The sequence below is a fragment of the Strix aluco genome, chromosome 9, assembly GCF_031877795.1.
Source record: "Strix aluco isolate bStrAlu1 chromosome 9, bStrAlu1.hap1, whole genome shotgun sequence".
NCBI lineage: Eukaryota > Metazoa > Chordata > Aves > Strigiformes > Strigidae > Strix > Strix aluco.
The window spans coordinates 29,119,455-29,136,668 of NC_133939.1; the positions used below are offsets into that span (position 1 = coordinate 29,119,455).

A 17,214-nucleotide genomic window follows, 5' to 3' on the forward strand; every position below is an offset into this window, starting at 1 on the left:
GATTCATTATATATTTTTCTAAATTTAGATAACCTAAAACAATTTCTAATTGGTTTGAAAAGTTTTGCTTAAGTAGATTTTATTTCTTAATATATATGCTCATATTATAAATTTAAGAATATATAACATGTCCAAACATAAAACTTAAAAATTTTTAGGGGTCCTATGAATTTCAGAAATAAGTTTTATTTACTTGATGTAAATGAGATGACAACTATAAAACAGCTTCTTCTTAAAATGACTATTACATATTTCTAAATAGTTTTAAAACAGACATGTAGCAGATATTAGTCTCGCAGAAAATAAAAAAAGAATCCCTACTAATATTTTAAGAACTGCACTATTCAATAGAGGATTTTTTTATAGCTAATTAACTCTGAATTGATGTTTTACATCCTGAAGGTAAACTAATCATGCTATGAAGTTTTCCTCAGCTCAAACTAAAAATAACAAAATATTAAAAGTTTTCAAATCCTTAAAGAAAAAAAAGTCTCCACTGTTCTGAATAGAAGCATACATACCTTGTCAATGATCTTTTGGAAGTGGACTTCCACAGTACAACTCTGGATGTCCCTATGTTCATCAGAACTATGGATCAGCACAGAGAGTTTTTTGGATCTGATTTTTTGTGCTCGATACCCAAACACAAAAAGCATTGAATCAATGACATTGGATTTTCCACTGCCATTTGGCCCGATAATACATGAAAAACGCTGCATAATAGAAGGAAAAAAAGTGATATTCAAAGGGAAATAGATCCTGGCCAGTGTACATCACCCATTTCATCTGTGAACATTTTAAAACACAATTATTCCTAGTGCATGAAACTGCAGACTATTTGATAGCTTAGTTTTTACTGCCAAAGGTAAAGCAGTACAACTTATTTAATAAAAAAACCACACCTCAACTCAGCTCAGCTTTCTAAATTTTAACTTGTTAACTCAGAGCGATACTGCATTTAGCAAGCATGTTCGCAAGGAAAGTTTCATGATTAGCCACGTAAGTCTCTTGTGGGCACTAAAAAATATTCTTCAAACACACCCCTAAAAGTTCTCCAGTAAACGAAATAAAGAGAAAAGTGTGCTTTTTTAAGGTTTACTGACGAATCAAAACTGTACAGTATCAGAAATTTGCACCTAACTCTTTACTGTCCAATAATGAAAATTAAAATTATCATTATATAAGTAATTCTAAAACTTAAAATATTTTTCAGTTATTTTGAGGTAAGCTTACATGAAAACACAGGAAGGAATACTAACACACAGCAAAGTCTTACCTTCACTTAAAAAAATGCTTAAGGTAAAACAAAGATACCTTATGAAAAGGTCCCAAAGTTTGCTCCCCTGCATAAGATTTGAAGTTCTGGTTTACAATATGAGTTATCATGAGACGAGGAGCACCAGCTTCATTGGTCATTGCTGGAGGTGGGGGAGGAGAGATGCTACCCAAAATCTCTTCTAAACTTCGATTATCAAGCACCTCATCTGAGACTGCTAAAAGCCATCCAAAATAAACAGAAAGAAAAAAAAGACTATAAGCTCTCAATGACTAGACACCTTTTAAAAATGTTCAACTGGAAAAACAAACATCCTTTCTATACGAACCAAACCTATACTTTTGCCTGTAATTATTAAAATGAGCTAAGTGGAATTAAAATTCTTCTTTCCATGAACTGAATCTTTAAAAAGAGATACTTAAGATGTCCCATCGATTCACTAGTGGGTTTGTTCTTTCATTATGTAATTCTTATTCTAACACACTTTAATAGGCACTCTGCAATTACAATAGCTACAACCGTCACAATAAGCCTACAAATCTGAAACAGGCAAAGTCTTTCTAATTAATAAGTGCAAAGCCACATTTCAAGCGTGCTCACAAGTCACTCTGCAAGATTTGGGGATCGCTGCACAATGCTCTGAAAGCTGTAATGACAGCACAACTACTCTGCAAAGACAGGAAGTTTGTTACGAAAACAAACTGGCCCCCTGGATATCAGCTAGTTGTAAGCAAAGCAGCTTTTCAACAGTCACCAGCAACTTTTTCTTCAAATACACAGTAGTTTTTGCCACCAATTTCAACATATTAATCCATTTGTCAAATACCTTGCTTTAATAATTGCATATCTGGCTACCTAGAAAGACACACACTGCTGTTTTTCCAGACATTTTCAGCAAAAATTCAACTCCAGAAACTCAAGAAAATACACTGCTTCATGAAAAAGAAAGTCAAATCATTTTAAGAGTTAAGTAAATAAACTTGACATTTATTCCATTCCAAGAAATCCCATACCATTGGCTGCATATAAATTTGAAAAATCCTGCTGTTGTACCACAATCTTAAGTACAATGTTATAGATCAGGAATATGAAATAGGCTTCATTAGGAGAAAGTCTACAAATTGCTTTTGCACTTGTACTAAATCGCTGGTCCAAACACTTTAACTCTTTGCAAGCCCTCTTTACCATTTTAAAAACAGTTTAAACTTGCCAGGAGTCGAGGCTTTCAATATTCCTTTCTAGAAGAGAAAAGAGCAAATCCTTTCTGGAACAGTTGGTAAATTCAACTGAACATTGTTGCTAAACCAGGCACTATCATCAAGTTTACACACCATCAGAACCACAATACTCAGACCTACCTTGCGAAGGTTCTTTGCCAAGCTGTCTGTTGCCTTCGTTTTGCACTTCCATGTCACTGGTGGACTCCTCTAAGGGCTCTCTGCCTTTCCGATGGGCTGCTGTCAAGGTTTTGGTGCTCTTGCTTGGCATGATCTCTGTTGGCTGTTCCCCTTCCATTCCAAGCAATCAAACTACTGAAGGGATCTATCTCCTTTGCTAACATAAACAAGAAAACCCCGTGATCTAAGCATTGAACTGCAATCCCCTAAGGAATATACCTACATGTTCGCCCAGATGTTTGACTAATTTAGAAACTAAAGGCTAGAGGTATTTTGAAGACAAAAATCCAAGTTTGAAACAAAACCTAAAGCTTAAGCCTCATAATGATATATTTTAAAATACATCACCCCCCAAAACAATGGGCTGACCCTAATCTGGAGAAACTGCAAGAATCTACCTATTGAAAACTCACACAGCTATGTTCAATGCAGTTGCTATGCTCAGAGAAAGCAAGCGTGATGCTGGGGGCAAAAGAGTTAAAAGACACATTCACAATAACAAACTGAGTAGCCATATGTCTATACTCTTCTGGAAGCACTCTTTACATACACATCTCAGACCTGACACACGTTTTACTTCCAACAGTCCATGCTGACTTTTTTCTATAGATAGATAAACAAAAAGACCTGCATAATTATAGCAAAGGCTTGACTCTGAAGCAGTTTAAATCAACACACTCATTTCGCAAAATAGACCACAACCACTACTGCCAGCATTCAACATTTAACAGAGAAAGCAAAACAAAATACCTTAATCTGGTTGTGATGTTAAAGTTAACTGATCAAGAGCGAAACATTACAAAAGTCCATCAGCTGGCACTGAAGCACAGCTCCCAAAAAGTATAAATAGAAAGCAACCGATGAGAAGAAAGACGACTGCAGGAGCGAAACTCTCTCCAAAGAGTTTAAATTGCAGCAAGTGGCGAAGTTAGTTCGCAGAAAAACAGACATGAGAAAGTTTACTTCTCACAAGATAAAAAACTGACGTGGTTAGAAAGTCATCTTACAATTGGTGCCAATCATTTGACGTTTTCAGACCTACCCCCAACCCACACTCTCATGAGAGTCCTTCATTTGGGACAATGGGGGAGGGGGGGAAATGAGAGAAAGAACTCATTTTAAGGCAATTTGAGTCTATGTCCCTGTTAAGAAGTGTTCCGCAATGGCTGTCTCGGACAATTACAGCCTCTCAAAGTACCAGATTTATTTTTTTTTCTCCAAACTGCTCCACTCCAACAGAATTGTGCAATATAGACCTACTTACCTTACCAACCCTTCCCCCCCCCCCAGATACTTCACCAGAACGAACAAGCATAACTACTTGACCTCAGCTTTTAAATCGCGATAAATCAGCTGCCACATACTCTCTAACAAATTTAACAAATTCGTGCTCAGCCCCTCCCCCGAGGCAGCTCAAAGGTGTTTGTTAAAAGCATCTCTCGACGATCTCCTGCCAAGTGCCGTTTTTGTTACGGGGATGGCGAAAGAGTCAGAGGCGGACAGAAAAGCTTCCTTATTAACAGCCGATTAAATCTGATCGCGACAACCCGTGTCAGTGAAAAATTTTGGGTTGTTTTTTTTTTAATCCGCCCGTTAATCTAAGGAGCCCAACTGCACCCTTGTCACGGTCTTTCCAAATCGTTATGGACTTCCTTAGGATTTCTCTCTCATATTCCAAGCATAAAAAGGAGCAGGCAGAGCTAGTTACAGAAGGGTCCCTGCTTTGTAAGCAGATTAAAATCGGGCCTCCGTGCTACCCAAAGGTATTCCCCGTCCTCGGTGGGTCTCCGACTCACGGTCCCCAGAGGTCCCTAAGGGCACAGCGGGAAACCTGGGCCTTTCTCCCGTAGGTTGCAGAGGACCCTCTCTCATCCCCCCTCCTCAAGCCCCTCTGCCGACACCAGCCAGGACGGACACCCCGGGCGCCGTGTTCCGCCGCCGCGGGGACCGAGCGGCCGCCGCGCAGCCGGGGCCCCTCAGAAGAGCCCTCGGCGGGGCAGCCCCCGCCCGACCGCCCGGGCCCGCAGAGAGGGGCTGCCGCCGCCTTTCCCTCCCTCAGGGCGAGGAGAAAAAAGGGAAAACAAAGCGCGGGGCACAGCCCGCCGCCCCCCCCTCAGCACCCGCCGCTGAGGGAAGCGCCCCGAGGACGTCGCTCACAGCGGGGGCAGCCCCCCAACTCCACCTGCCCTCAGGCGAACCGCCGGCGCCTCTGCCCGAGCCCTGCCCGCCCAGCCACCCCGCGGAGCCGGTACCTTCGAGGACCGGCGGTTCCCGGCCCCAGCGAGGCTGCGGGTTGCGGTAGCGCGGGCGGCTCCGGCTCCCGCCGCGGACTCGGCGGCTTCCACACTCGAAAATGGCGCCCAAACGGCGAACTCGAACCGAAATTCGTTAGAAAAGCGCGGGGCATGCTGGGAAGGGAGGGGGCCGGCCTCCCGCGGGTTTGAAAGGAGGGAAAAAAAAAAAAATAAAAAAAAAAGCCCCGCTCCCGCGCCATCTTGTTTTCCGTTACTGCGCGGACGGGCTGGGCGGGATAAAAAAAAAAAAAAAAAAAAAAAGTAAAATAAAACCCCTCGCAGCAGAGAGCGGCTTTTTTGGGGGGGAAAAAAGAGGGGGAGAGACGCGCGGTGGAGGGTGACAACGGCCCCACGGCCGTGCCCGCCCGCCCGCGTGGAAAAGATTTATTTTAATTTTAGAAGTAGGTCAGTGGGCGGCGCTTGGTTGCTCGGCAACGGGTGGCGAGGTGGTGGGGGCCGGAGCGGCGGCGTGAACGGGCGCTGTTATTTAAAAAAAAAAAAAATAAAAAAAATAAAACTTGTGGGGACACGACGGTTTTAAAGCGGTATTAATTAACGGGCGGCGCGGTGACGCCACCGGGCCGTGTCACCTGGTCGGGGAGGGCCCGTGAGGTGGCGGTGGGATGAGGAAGAGGAGGAAGAGGAGGAAGTCTCGCGGGAAGTAGCCATAGAGACGGAGCCGCTTGGCCGCGGGGGGAGCGGGTAGCCGCCGCTCCTGGGACGCCGCGGGGACGGGGAGGAAGGCGGGCGGGATTAGCGCGGAAGCCGCCGGGGCCGCGGTTCCCGCCGCTCTCCGCTCTTCCTCCCGCTGCCGGCGCAGGTAAAGGCGGACGGGGGTAGGCGGGGGCCATCCCCCTCCCCTCGCCGTCGGGGGAAGGCTGCGGGCGGCGGGTCTGACTCACCGCCGCGGTGGGCGAGAGGGGTCGGGAGCCGTGACCCCCCGGCTCGGCGTGGGAGGAGGGGAGGGAGAGCTCCGGGAGACAGCGAGGTAAGGGCGGGGGAGCCCCGACCCCCGGCTCCGGGCGGCCCTGAGGGGAACGGGCCCTGGCGCTCGCCTGGAGAAAGGGCGGCGGAGGGAGGGCGCTTTTTCGCGGGGTGGGCGGATAATCTGCCGCTTGGGAAGCTGGAAACTGAGGGGACAGGGGGTGCTGGGGCGGTCGGAGAGCGGGTTTGCCGTCTGTGCGGTGCCTGAGGCTGTCCCTCGGGTTCGGGGAGGGGACGCAGACGGGGCGGGAAGAGCTGCGGTTCCCTCACAGCGAGGAGCGAAAGTGCTGCCGAGGAGCGAGCTCCTGCCCCGCCACCGCCATCTACGCCCTTCCTTTCCATCCTGCCGTCTGGCTTTTCCCTTCTCTTTCCCCCCTCCAACCAAGCTCTTGCTCAATCTCCCGCCGCCGTCTCTGCTCCTCAGCAGCGGGTCCGGAGGGAAAAGGCTGAGGGGAGGAGAGGGCGGGAAGACACGGGGCTGCGGGACCAAGCGGGAGTGCCAGGCTGGGAGAAGCCGAGCCAAACGCACCGTGCCAGAATAACTCCTCGTTATTACCCCATCTTTTTTAAAAACTCCTAGTAAATGCCTTCCGCTAACCTGCGGGGTTGTGTGTAGTGTGTGTGCTAGGATAGGTTAACGATGGATGTGCCTGTTGATGGCAGTAGGTGAGCTGTGCGTCGTGAGGGTGAGCGTTCTGCCTTTTAGACACACATAAAAGCGTTTAAGCCGTTTTCAAAATTTATAATAAACTTCTGATTCTGTCTTTGAAAGGAAAATAACAGAACCCCGTGTAGTGGGAGCAGGGAGGGAGTGCAAGCTGAAAGCTGACAATAGCGACGTGCCTGCTGAAACTAAGTGAGAAATAAAGAATCTGAAAATACGAAACAGCAACTGAAAAGGTGGGTTTAGCAAGCTGTGGTGTACACAGCAGATAGATACATCCAAATAAATACGAGGTATTCTTTTAAGGGGGATAGATGCTTACACTAAACTGGAGAAGAAATCCCTAATGCTGTTTTGTTCCATGTTATTTTTTTTGCTGTGTACAAATTGTAAGGTTTACGTTTGGGGATTTAGTTTCAGAATTTGTGGCACAGAGACTAGCCCTGCAGCTGATCAGCAGAAAATGTGGCGGCGTGTGCTGGACGGGTATATGCAGGTGCTGAACAAAGGCATTGCCACCATACAGAAGTCAAAGATGTGATTAAAAGGCTACTTTGAAAGTTTAGTACGAACTTAGGCCCCTTTTATACGCCTTGATGGTGAGATTCCCTATGCGGTTTTTGGTTAAGGGTAGGAGAAGGAAATTAGACATTCAAGTATGAGGGATATAATTATTTAAAAATAAAAATAACTATCATATGTGTTTATCAATTGATATAAAGTAGAGTTGAAAACAATTCTTTGGGCACAGAAAATTACATTTTTAGGACTGCTATCCTTTTGATGCTTCTTAAATTCTGCATAGGAACTATTTGACACACAGTAATTTTTATGGTGAAAAAATTTCAGAAGGCGGCCACATGGTACATCATTGTGCTCTCCTCAGAGAATACCTTCTGCTCTCACCCTCCTGCTCTCACTTCTTCCCATCCTGAAAGACAGAAGAGTTTTAACCTGGATCAGTGCCTCTACACTGTCCAGGCACTGACAGACAAAGGCTTTTGCTGGTACAAGAGGGAAGGGGAAGAGAGGGTGGGACCCCACTGAATGCTCATGGAATTACTGTGTTGCAGTAAAGTATCATCGACATTACACACAGAGGTGGATGAAAGTCAGCAGGATTATTTTCATAGTGTGACTTTTTCCTCTGAATTTTCTCACAGTGCTCTCGCTAACCACGAAGTTCCTTGAAAAGCTTGCGATTCCAGGTTTTCCCTTGCTTCCTTCATGGCTATATATCACAAGAGAACGTCAATGTTTCAACTTAATGCTTCAGCAATATGTTCCTAGCATCGCTTGTTCTTTATATTGTCCAGTGTGTTTATGCTAAGCGATCAGATAAATGTGGAGTTGGGTACTGTACAAACAGAATTCCCTTAAAACGCAGGTCTGTTTTGGTGCTTATTGTGCCACAGTGCTAATGTAATATTACTTATTTCAGAACTTTTTATTTTGGTGTTAGTGTCTTCCTTTTTAATTTTGACTACTGACATATGTATTTGTTTTGTTTTATTACAGTTATACCTACATCTTTTTTTTTAATGCACCATCTGAATAACTGAAATGAGGCTGAAGACTTCGCTTTTAAAGGAACCAAAACATATCCTTTGTCTCAGAATAAACTGTAGAAAAGCTTGCTAATTCTGAATAGCCTCTTCTCCAGAAAGAATTTCTTTATCACAAATGTCATAGTAAAATATCTGTAAATTGGAGGTGACTTTTTTTTTTTCTTCATGTTGCCATTCAGTGCAGCCTTTAAGGGCAATATTTTAAGAGATGTTGAACAATCTTAGAGTAATACCTTTCCTTCAGAAGCTATCAATGTTTTCCCAGAAAGTTTTGAGGTTTTTTTCCTTTCTTATTTGTAGTTCTAAGTTAAAAGCTTTCCCAGACAGTAAATAGGAGTAGTGATATATCTACTTACTTGTAATAAGACATGCATGTAGGAGATGAAAACAAAATCGAAATTTTCCTACTGATAAATTGCATATGTCAACAATTTATGTATGATGTGGTGTTAATAAACGAATGCATTTGAATGATTGTGCACTAAGACCCACCCCAACATTTCTGCTGTTTCAATAAGTATGCATCATAATAAGAATTATTTTTTTTACATGATAGTTTGCTTTATTTTTTGCTGAGTTTCTACCAGCTCTTTTCTTGACACAAGAGGAAAAAATGAATGAAGAATTTTTTTTTAATATAAAACATTCCATGTAATCCTTTCAAAATAATCATCTTGTACTGTTCCTTCAGTTTTGTGTAGCCTAGATGGGATATTTTGTAAGCTTATTTTTAATAATTAAGATTTTCAGGCTTCCTTAATTTAATTAAACATAAAGAATTAGTTAGCTGTGTGGGATGGACCACAGCTGATGAGCTATATTCCTGCAGTGATGATCACCAAATTATGAAATGGAACCTTTTAACTAGTGAGACCACTCGAGTAGTGAAACTTCCAGATGACATTTATCCCATAGATCTTCACTGGTTTCCCAGAAGTGTAGGTGGGAAGAAGCAGTCCCATGCTGAGAGCTTTGTTCTAACAAGTTCTGATGGTAAGTCAATTTAAAATATTTGTAATTTCATACCACTTTTGTGCTTATGTCACTCAAATACATGAGAAATTATTTGCAGTTAAATAGTCTGTAATAAAGCAACTTCAAATACCTATACATCGGTTGCACTTGTGTAAAACTAATAATTGCTTCAAATTTAATACATTGTATTACTGTAATTTTCCCTAATAACAATATCAAATGTACCTCTGACAGCAGATAGGTAAGTTTTTATGCAAGGTCAATTTCTATCATCTTTTTTTCAGTTTCGTAAACCAGTAGCTGTAAATATGTCTATACTGCATGCCTACATGGATACCAGATCGCTTGTAGTTATGAAAACTGATGACCAAGTTACTGAAATTGCTTAACTGGGACGTTTAGTATCAGTGTAGTCCATTTCTTGGACACGTTACAAGAGCATGTCTTGTATCTGGCTTCTAGGGAGTCTTGAATATCCCTCTGCAGCATCTAGTTCTGGCTGTTGTCAGAGGTGTAAGCCTAGTATATATGGCCACTCTACTGGCACATGTATATATACATAAGTATTTGCAGTATGATGCTATCTGTCCAGTATCCTAGTGTACTGATACTAGGCTATATGATCCAGTAAAGTAGCTGCTGTATCCCAGTTTATAGATTTTGTTTTGTGGAAGGAAGGTGGGACACAAGAAGATTTGATGAAGGTTTTTATCCTCCTCCCCAAAGAGACTAGGAATTGACTTTGCCTGACTTGCACACAGTCAGATTTTTCTTCCTGCATGAAGTCAGATATACTCATATCCCCAGTTCAGTGAAGAAATCTTAGGTAACTGGTTTCACTATTATTATTTTACATCTATTATGAAGGAGTCCGTACTGTTTAGGTCAGAGTTTGTCTCCTCAGTACTGTAATGAGGATTATGTTCCACGCCATCGGCAATTTTCTGTGCAAGTTTTCCCCTTTGTTTTTCCCCTCATCCCTTTTCTTTAAGGAAAAACATCTGGAGTCTTTTCTTCTTGATCAAATTCTTTATTTGAACAAAATATGAAAAATAATGGTAAAAATAAATTTTCATAACACCCCCACCCTTTTATTTCTGTTAAAAAGAACCGACTGTGTGGAAACACTGTAGTTCAGATGAGAGTGTTTCTTCCTGAACCTACGAATTCTAAAAAAGGGTTGATCCTTTATGAAATTTGCTGGTTTACATTGACCTTGTGACAAAAACTGTGTTCAAATAAAAGCTCTGCTAAGAAACAAATCCTTGATGTAGCCTGGGATTGCATAACTGTCAGTCCACTGACAAGAACTTGCTGATGGGGTTGGTGTTAGTTTGTGAATGATTTCTGATACTTTCATAGGTTAATCCAAGAGCTGGGCATACAGGTGTCTTGGAAGATCTGTATGAGTTGCTTGCAGAAGTCAGACAGTCTTTACACCGATCTTAATGTTTTATACCTTTGTGTTTTACTGGGTTGATAATGCTGTTGAAGGTTTCAGAGTCAGTCGAAGTAGCCCGCTGGAACTAATAATCATGTGCTGCAAAGAAGCAGATCGCATCAACGTACTAAACTTAGTTTATATTCTTTTGTCAGCAATCGAAGATCTTGGTGGTAAAGCTGTATTTCTACAGAAATGGTAGTGGTGGGAGCTTCTCAACACTGAACTCAAAGCAATATGCTGCTCTAAACCTCTGCTGGCTTTTTCAGGCAGAACAGATCACGGTCAATTGTTGTAGAGTGTTTCCATCAGGATAATAATGGCCATCTGCCCATGACCCTGTTGATAGCTTTCACAGGGACCTATTGATAGTTTTAATAGGACTGATGGATAATTTCCAGCTAACTTCTGCCCATATTTTGGCCAGAACCTGGAATTTGTGGGTCTAGTATGTTTTCTTTGTTGAGGGGAACTTATTGCAGGCTTTTGGCGAGCTTCACAGCGAGCTTGATTGGGAACAGAAGGTTTGTTACTGGGCATTAGCAATCTGGAGCTGATGCATCCAGCATGGCTTTCAGTACGGATGGAGAGAAGTAATATGTATTTGAAGAAGGCAGAGGAAATTCATTCCTTGCATGAAATTTTGGTGATTTCTCTGACTTTTGGCAATAGTTGCACTTAAAAATTAGGAGGGCTGAGAGTTCAGTTCACAGAGTGGAGGCCAAGATTTCTTCAAGATATTCAGTACTTCCTACAGAATAAATGCACTGAACTTATGGAATAAAATCAGGACATCTTCTGGGCAGTGTCTGAAGGTTGGCTCCCTAGAGCTTCCTAGATATACATGGGGAGGGAAGATAGGAGAGAAGTTTGACCAAGTAGCGTTGTAATTTTTGCAGTACTAGGTGCTGAACTTTGCTATGAATTCTAGGTAGCTGAATCTAATGAAGTATTGCGTCTAGAGCTCATAGCGTGGAAATGGAAGCTTTTGTGAAAGCTGGAAGGAAGATTAATTTGTATCAATTAATATTTTCATGCATTATAGTATTATGCTTGGGAGGGGCAGAGTTTACCTAAACAAAGATGTTCTTCAGAAAGTTCATCAATATTAACTGAGCAGATTTCGAGAGGATTTGCATTCTTTTCCTTTCAATGATGAACATGGGATGGAGGGATTTCACTAGGTCAGCTGGGGCTCTTAATTCCTTGCTTTTTCACAGTTTTCACATTTGTATTTCTAATGTCCTGTTTCTGTAAAGTTCTAAATTGTAGGTGTAAATAGTGAGCAAACAAGCAACTGTAGCATGTCAGATCTTCTGTTAATTTATTCAGTCAGTTTTCCAGTGTTGTTAAAAGAGTATGGTAGCATTTCATATTCTGCTTGAATAATGCTTTGACAGCTGATTGAAGAAATACATAAGGGCTACTACTACCTTCATGAAAAAGATGACTCTTAAAACTCTGCTATGCAAATTTTCTTTCTCATTTTTCTCTGTTTTTTAATATCGCTCAGATATGTAAGGAAAAATAAATCGTAGTCATAGATGTGTTTAGAGACGCTGAAAGTTGATTTTTTTTTTTTTTCAGAAGTGTTCAAAAATTAGCATGTCGCAAGAGCTGTACATTCAGAAGTACTTTAAGTCTATATGTGAACTCAGTGCAAATTTAGGAAAGATACCAGTTCTGAAGTGTAATGGCTAGTAGGTATGAATGCTTGTCCTTCTCCTGTAAGTGCATTAAGTGAAACTGCAACAGAGAGCTACAGTTTAGGAATAAAGATTCATGAATAGCACCATGTACAGGTAGGCCCCAGAACCCTTTCCAGGATGCTTTGCAATTAACTACTAGAAGTTGGATTACTTTAAGCGACATAAGTCAATGGCAGAGGTTTAAAGTGAGGGGTTCTTGCAGTTTAGCAGATGATTTCTCTTGCTGCTCAAGGTTTTAGTTGTGTGTGACCAGCAATCTAAACCAGTTGATCTGCATTTTCTTTGATAAGAGTTTTGTGTTCATTTGCTTATAACTTTTACCAAACTTTTTTTGTCTAACCTGAAGTTGGCACCCTAGGATTCTAGCTAATGTTGAAGTAATTCATAAAGATTTCGGCTACAAGACATAGTGAGAGGAAGGTCAGGAAAAACGCCGTCTCCTCCGTAACAGTAAAAAAAATTTAAAGATTACTGAATGTGAAAAAAATTCTGTGAAACATGTAAATGATCATGTAGTAATATCTCTGCTAGAATTCATATGCACTTGAGAGTCAATTCTGTCATTGTCCAGCTTTTGGAGATCAGCTTGATTAACTTTCACTTTCTTTTAATGCAGCTGTTTCTTGCTTGCATGCAGCATAAATTGTTTTGACTATCTTTGCCAACTTTATTGCAGTGGGGTGGGTTTTTTTTACGTGTTTGGTTTTTTTTTTTCCTTCCTTTTTTACAAATGTGTAGGCCGTACAGATTGTCCAGTTCTCAGCACATCCCTTAGGCTTATCATCTTAATCGTGTTGTAGCTGGGATGGGTATTGTCTGATCAAAGTCTGCAATCCGCTAACCTCCCCCGTTTCCCAAGATGAGACATCCTTTAGTTCTCCAAGCTGGTCCAGTGATCAGTCGTTAGATAATTTTATATTGTTCAGAGAGTGGAGTTTGTGTTCAGCCCTTGCATTCCTTCTGGACATCTGGGGCCTTTATTGCAAGTCCTGTCATTGATTTGAATGCTACTGTTCTGCTAGCGTAGCACAGTGCAAAGCAGAACTGAGCTTTGCTGGATGAATTGCTATTAAAACAAAATGTTTTATGGTTGTTACAGAGCAGTGGATACTCTGCAGTAGGAAGGTAACGTAATATCGTGGAAGGAAGATAAGATGCAATTTCTGTTTAAGTGAACAGAGTAAATCCCAATTTGTTTAGATATTTATAGAGTGCTAAATGTAAACCAACTGGATGAAAAAACTGACCTAGAAACTTTTTTTTTCCCCTTAAAGTTCTGTTCCTTAAAAAAAAAAAAAAGACTTCCATGACTGGTGTTGTAGGGAGACTGTCTGGCAGATAATCAGTAACTTTGGAGCTCCTTGGTGATTTTTGTGGAAAGAGGCAGCTCTGTGGTGGAAAAATGCTGAATTAGTGGACACCCTCACTGAGGGTGCAGCTGCAACACGGGCTATAGACAGTCCAGGCAGCAGGGAGTCTAGCAACAGAAGCTGATTTGGTTTGCTGTTACTTATGGAAGGAGTTATTTTTGCCATAATTAGTTCACAGATCACAGTACTTTATCTTCTTTCTTGTAGGGATTTTTTTACCTAGTTAACTGTTATTAGGACTAAGGGATGAGATCTCTTCTTGAGATATATTTGCCAAAAATCATGGTTTGGTTTGTTTTTTTCAGTGAAATGGAAATACAAACCAGTGCTAACCTAATTTGTGAAAGAATAAATTGAGATAAAATCTTAATGTAGAAAATTTCCAAGTTTTTATCTCCTAGTGTAACTTAGCACTTTCAATAGAGATAACTTATCTTGTGAAGATTTTGGTTTTGCATATGCAAGTGAATTATTGCATTGTAAAAGTGCATGAACAAGTTTTGTTGCTTAATTGCTATTTTTTAAAAACTTTACATTTAAAATTCTGTTTAACTGTTACTTACATAGCATGCCTTACGTGTCAAGCCTGCAGTTTTCCTGCAACAGCTAATTCATCTCTGATAAGGATTCCTGGAAATTTGCTGAATCCGATGGAAAAGGAGTATAATGTCTTTACAGGGTTGCATTAATTCCTGGTTGAACTCCAGATGTTTGTGAAATTAGAGCAAATGTAAATTTAATCCTCCTGGGTTTTCTTCTGAGTTGCATCTCTTGTGGGATATTGTTCTTTTACTTCCTACTTACATTGATCTTGTTGCTGCTTTTTTACAAAAATAAAGAATATATTCAATTTTAAACTGCTTATTAAGCAGAAAATCATAAGTGAATAGACCTATTTTTTTCAATTTTTTATGTTATCAATAATTTTACATTAAGTCAGCATTTAAGAGTCTATGAAAAGTAATGAACAAAACATACATGGTTTATATTCTGTATTTGAATAGACTGCTAATCTCCCACTTGAAATTCCTCCAAAACTGGAGAGTCACTTTAAGATTGAGGACAGCTTCTGGCTTCAGTATGTAATAAAAATAAAGGAACAATATTTTACAGATCTGACATGTAAAGTAAGATTAAGTTGAATCACTTCTATCTACTCCAAGCATGCAGCTAAAATTTTCCCTTTCTTGATTGTGTATAAGGCAGTAAGTTCTATTTTGAAAGCCTCTTCTACCTCAATGTTAAGTTGAAGAACAGAAGGCAAAGAAATCCATCGAAACGTTGCTTTTGGAGCAACCTCTATGTGTGAATGCAGTGAAAAAAGCAGTGTCTAGTGAGTCACATCATTCAACTGTCAGTTGTAAATTCACATGTTGGAAAAGTAAAGAAGTTGCAGAAGTAAAGGTGATACCCATGAAAACTTGATTTGGCCCTGTTCTGCATAAGTATTATGAGACAGGTTTTAAATGCATGATCACATTTTTTCCAGATGAATTCTATCTTAGTGCCTAAGGTGGACCTGCTTTTATGTGAAACTGTATTCTTTCTGGCTAGGCTACAGTTTGCTATGTTTCACTATTTGAAAGATGCCTTGTGAAAGAAGTAAGAGTTTATGGAGTGGGAAAGGATGCAAAAGATTGGTAAACGAGTTGAATGTTTCCCTGTATAGCAGGATTTTATCGTGTACTCTGTGACATGGCCCATTGTTTTCCTGATAATGTGACCTAACCGAAGTATTCAGTTGCTTGCCAACTGTCCTTTCATTTTAATTTATTTTTTCTCCTATGTGTTGAGGGGTTTGCTTACAGAAGTGTTGAGGTCTCACGGATTCTACCTGGGTCAGTAGAAACTATTGTTTCAATATATAAAATGCCATGGAATTTTCTGTATCCTTAAAAAAGTAATTCTGAATGTTTCAGGTTGCATACTGAAAGTTGGTGGATGCCTCTGTGTTAGATCTCTGTGTATGTTAGCTCCTGATCTGCAAAGCGCTTTTTTTTTGTTTTTAAGGGAAATTAGTGAAATATGTTCCTAATGGCTGTGAATCCCTCAGCCACTTTGTGATCAGAATAGTTTTAAGTATTCTTCAGTGAAAAAGGTCTTGGCTACTGATTGAACACGTACACTATGCATCCAATAAGACAGGTGATCAGAAAATAAAACATGTTTTTAGTGTATTCTTTTAAATCCAGGAAAGGCCATTTTGACAATTTAATCAGAGAAAATAGCATTTAGCCATGGAATTCCTGTGAATCCAGTTATTGTTTATACACAAAAAATTAGAATCTCAGACCTGAGAGATGTTCTATAAATAAATGATGTATTATAAAAAATTATTTAAAATATATTTTATAATTATAACATAATGCATTAAATGTGGAATACTGGTCCTGAAAGTTTTAGGAAATTAAAAATTAACTGAATGATCTCAGTAATAATACTAATTCTGTGAATTCAGAAAAAAAATGAGATTAGCTGTTCAGAGTACTCTGGTAGGTGTGAATATAAGTGATAAAGAAAAACAAAAATGTATAGTTGTGTATGATATTTTAAACGGTCTATTCAAATAAACTGATTTATGCAAACAATCCTTCTTCAGTATTAAAAATCTTTTTCTTGGAAATCTTGCATTGGCAGAGATTTGACTACATGATTGTGCCTTTTTGTTTATACGCTTAAAAGTAAAATAAAGATGAATTGGAATTGTATTCATTTGTATAATATTATGGAGAGCCCTGATGTCTGTTTCATGGTTATTTACTGACCCAATCTACCAAAATTCTTTGTTTTTAATCTGGCTTTGTTTTCAAGATTATTTTTATTGGGCGTTTTTTTGGTGTTTGGTCTTTCTTTTTTAAATTGAAGTGCAAAATAAAACATGGGAAACCAGAACACAATAAAAGCTTTTTCAAGGTTCTGGCAGTGCAGGCCACTTAAATTTTGCCATCTTGGCTACTGCGCTTTGAATGCGCATTTAGTGTGGTGATGTCATGTGTTTTTACCTTGTTCACAGTTGACTCTTACCACCTGAATACACATACTGGTCTTGATAATGTGGTCCTTTACTGAAATAGCCAGGTATTTAGTTTTTGTTTCTGGCTCATCAGGTATGGCCTACTTTATAATTCATATTCCCAAGCAGGATGTTATTAATGGAAAAATTATCCCATCTTAAGTGATGGAGCATTTGCAGATGCTTAGTGTGAGATATCTGTGTACTGTTGAGCTCAAAGAGTTCTGGTCACTCTGGAAATTGCTTGTAGTGGCTCACTGGCAGGTTAGATAAAATAATTTGGGGTTTAAAGTAGTTAATTTGAATCGCTGAACAGCCATGCATTTGTTCTGCCACATGTTTCCAAGTCCTCCTTTGTCTGCTCTTTGGTCCAGTTTAAATTTGATCTTCCTGGATTTAAGCAACATCCCTCATTTGGAAAGAAAGACTTCCTCATGCTTCTGTTGAAATCATTAATAGCTTTGTTTTTGGCTTCTGTGAATTTCCATAACAGCTCCATAATGCAAGCAGTTATACTTCCTCA

General features: G+C 40.3%; 2 protein-coding genes across 6 annotated transcripts in view; one reads left to right on the forward strand and one right to left on the reverse strand.

Moving 5' to 3' along the window:
• Positions 1 to 5,089, reverse strand: part of SMC4 (structural maintenance of chromosomes 4) — a 40,846-nt gene extending 35,757 nt beyond the window's left edge. The window contains exons 1-4 of one of the 3 annotated variants that reach the window (XM_074834343.1): positions 4,926 to 5,089; positions 2,635 to 2,830; positions 1,315 to 1,490; positions 522 to 713 (exon numbers count right to left, since the gene is read on the reverse strand). In XM_074834343.1, the coding sequence (XP_074690444.1) occupies positions 522 to 713; positions 1,315 to 1,490; positions 2,635 to 2,791 (525 nt within the window). In that variant the 5' untranslated portion in view covers positions 2,792 to 2,830; positions 4,926 to 5,089. Of the gene's footprint in view, positions 1 to 521; positions 714 to 1,314; positions 1,494 to 2,634; positions 2,831 to 3,423; positions 3,617 to 4,925 lie in introns of those variants that run through there. The other 2 variants (XM_074834340.1, XM_074834341.1) reach the window with 2 other exon arrangements.
• Positions 5,090 to 5,605: 516 nt separating this feature from the next.
• Positions 5,606 to 17,214, forward strand: part of IFT80 (intraflagellar transport 80) — a 55,454-nt gene continuing 43,845 nt past the window's right edge. The window contains exons 1-4 of one of the 3 annotated variants that reach the window (XM_074834344.1): positions 5,606 to 5,787; positions 6,724 to 6,851; positions 8,134 to 8,211; positions 8,951 to 9,176. In XM_074834344.1, the coding sequence (XP_074690445.1) occupies positions 8,179 to 8,211; positions 8,951 to 9,176 (259 nt within the window). In that variant the 5' untranslated portion in view covers positions 5,606 to 5,787; positions 6,724 to 6,851; positions 8,134 to 8,178. The other 2 variants (XM_074834346.1, XM_074834345.1) reach the window with 2 other exon arrangements.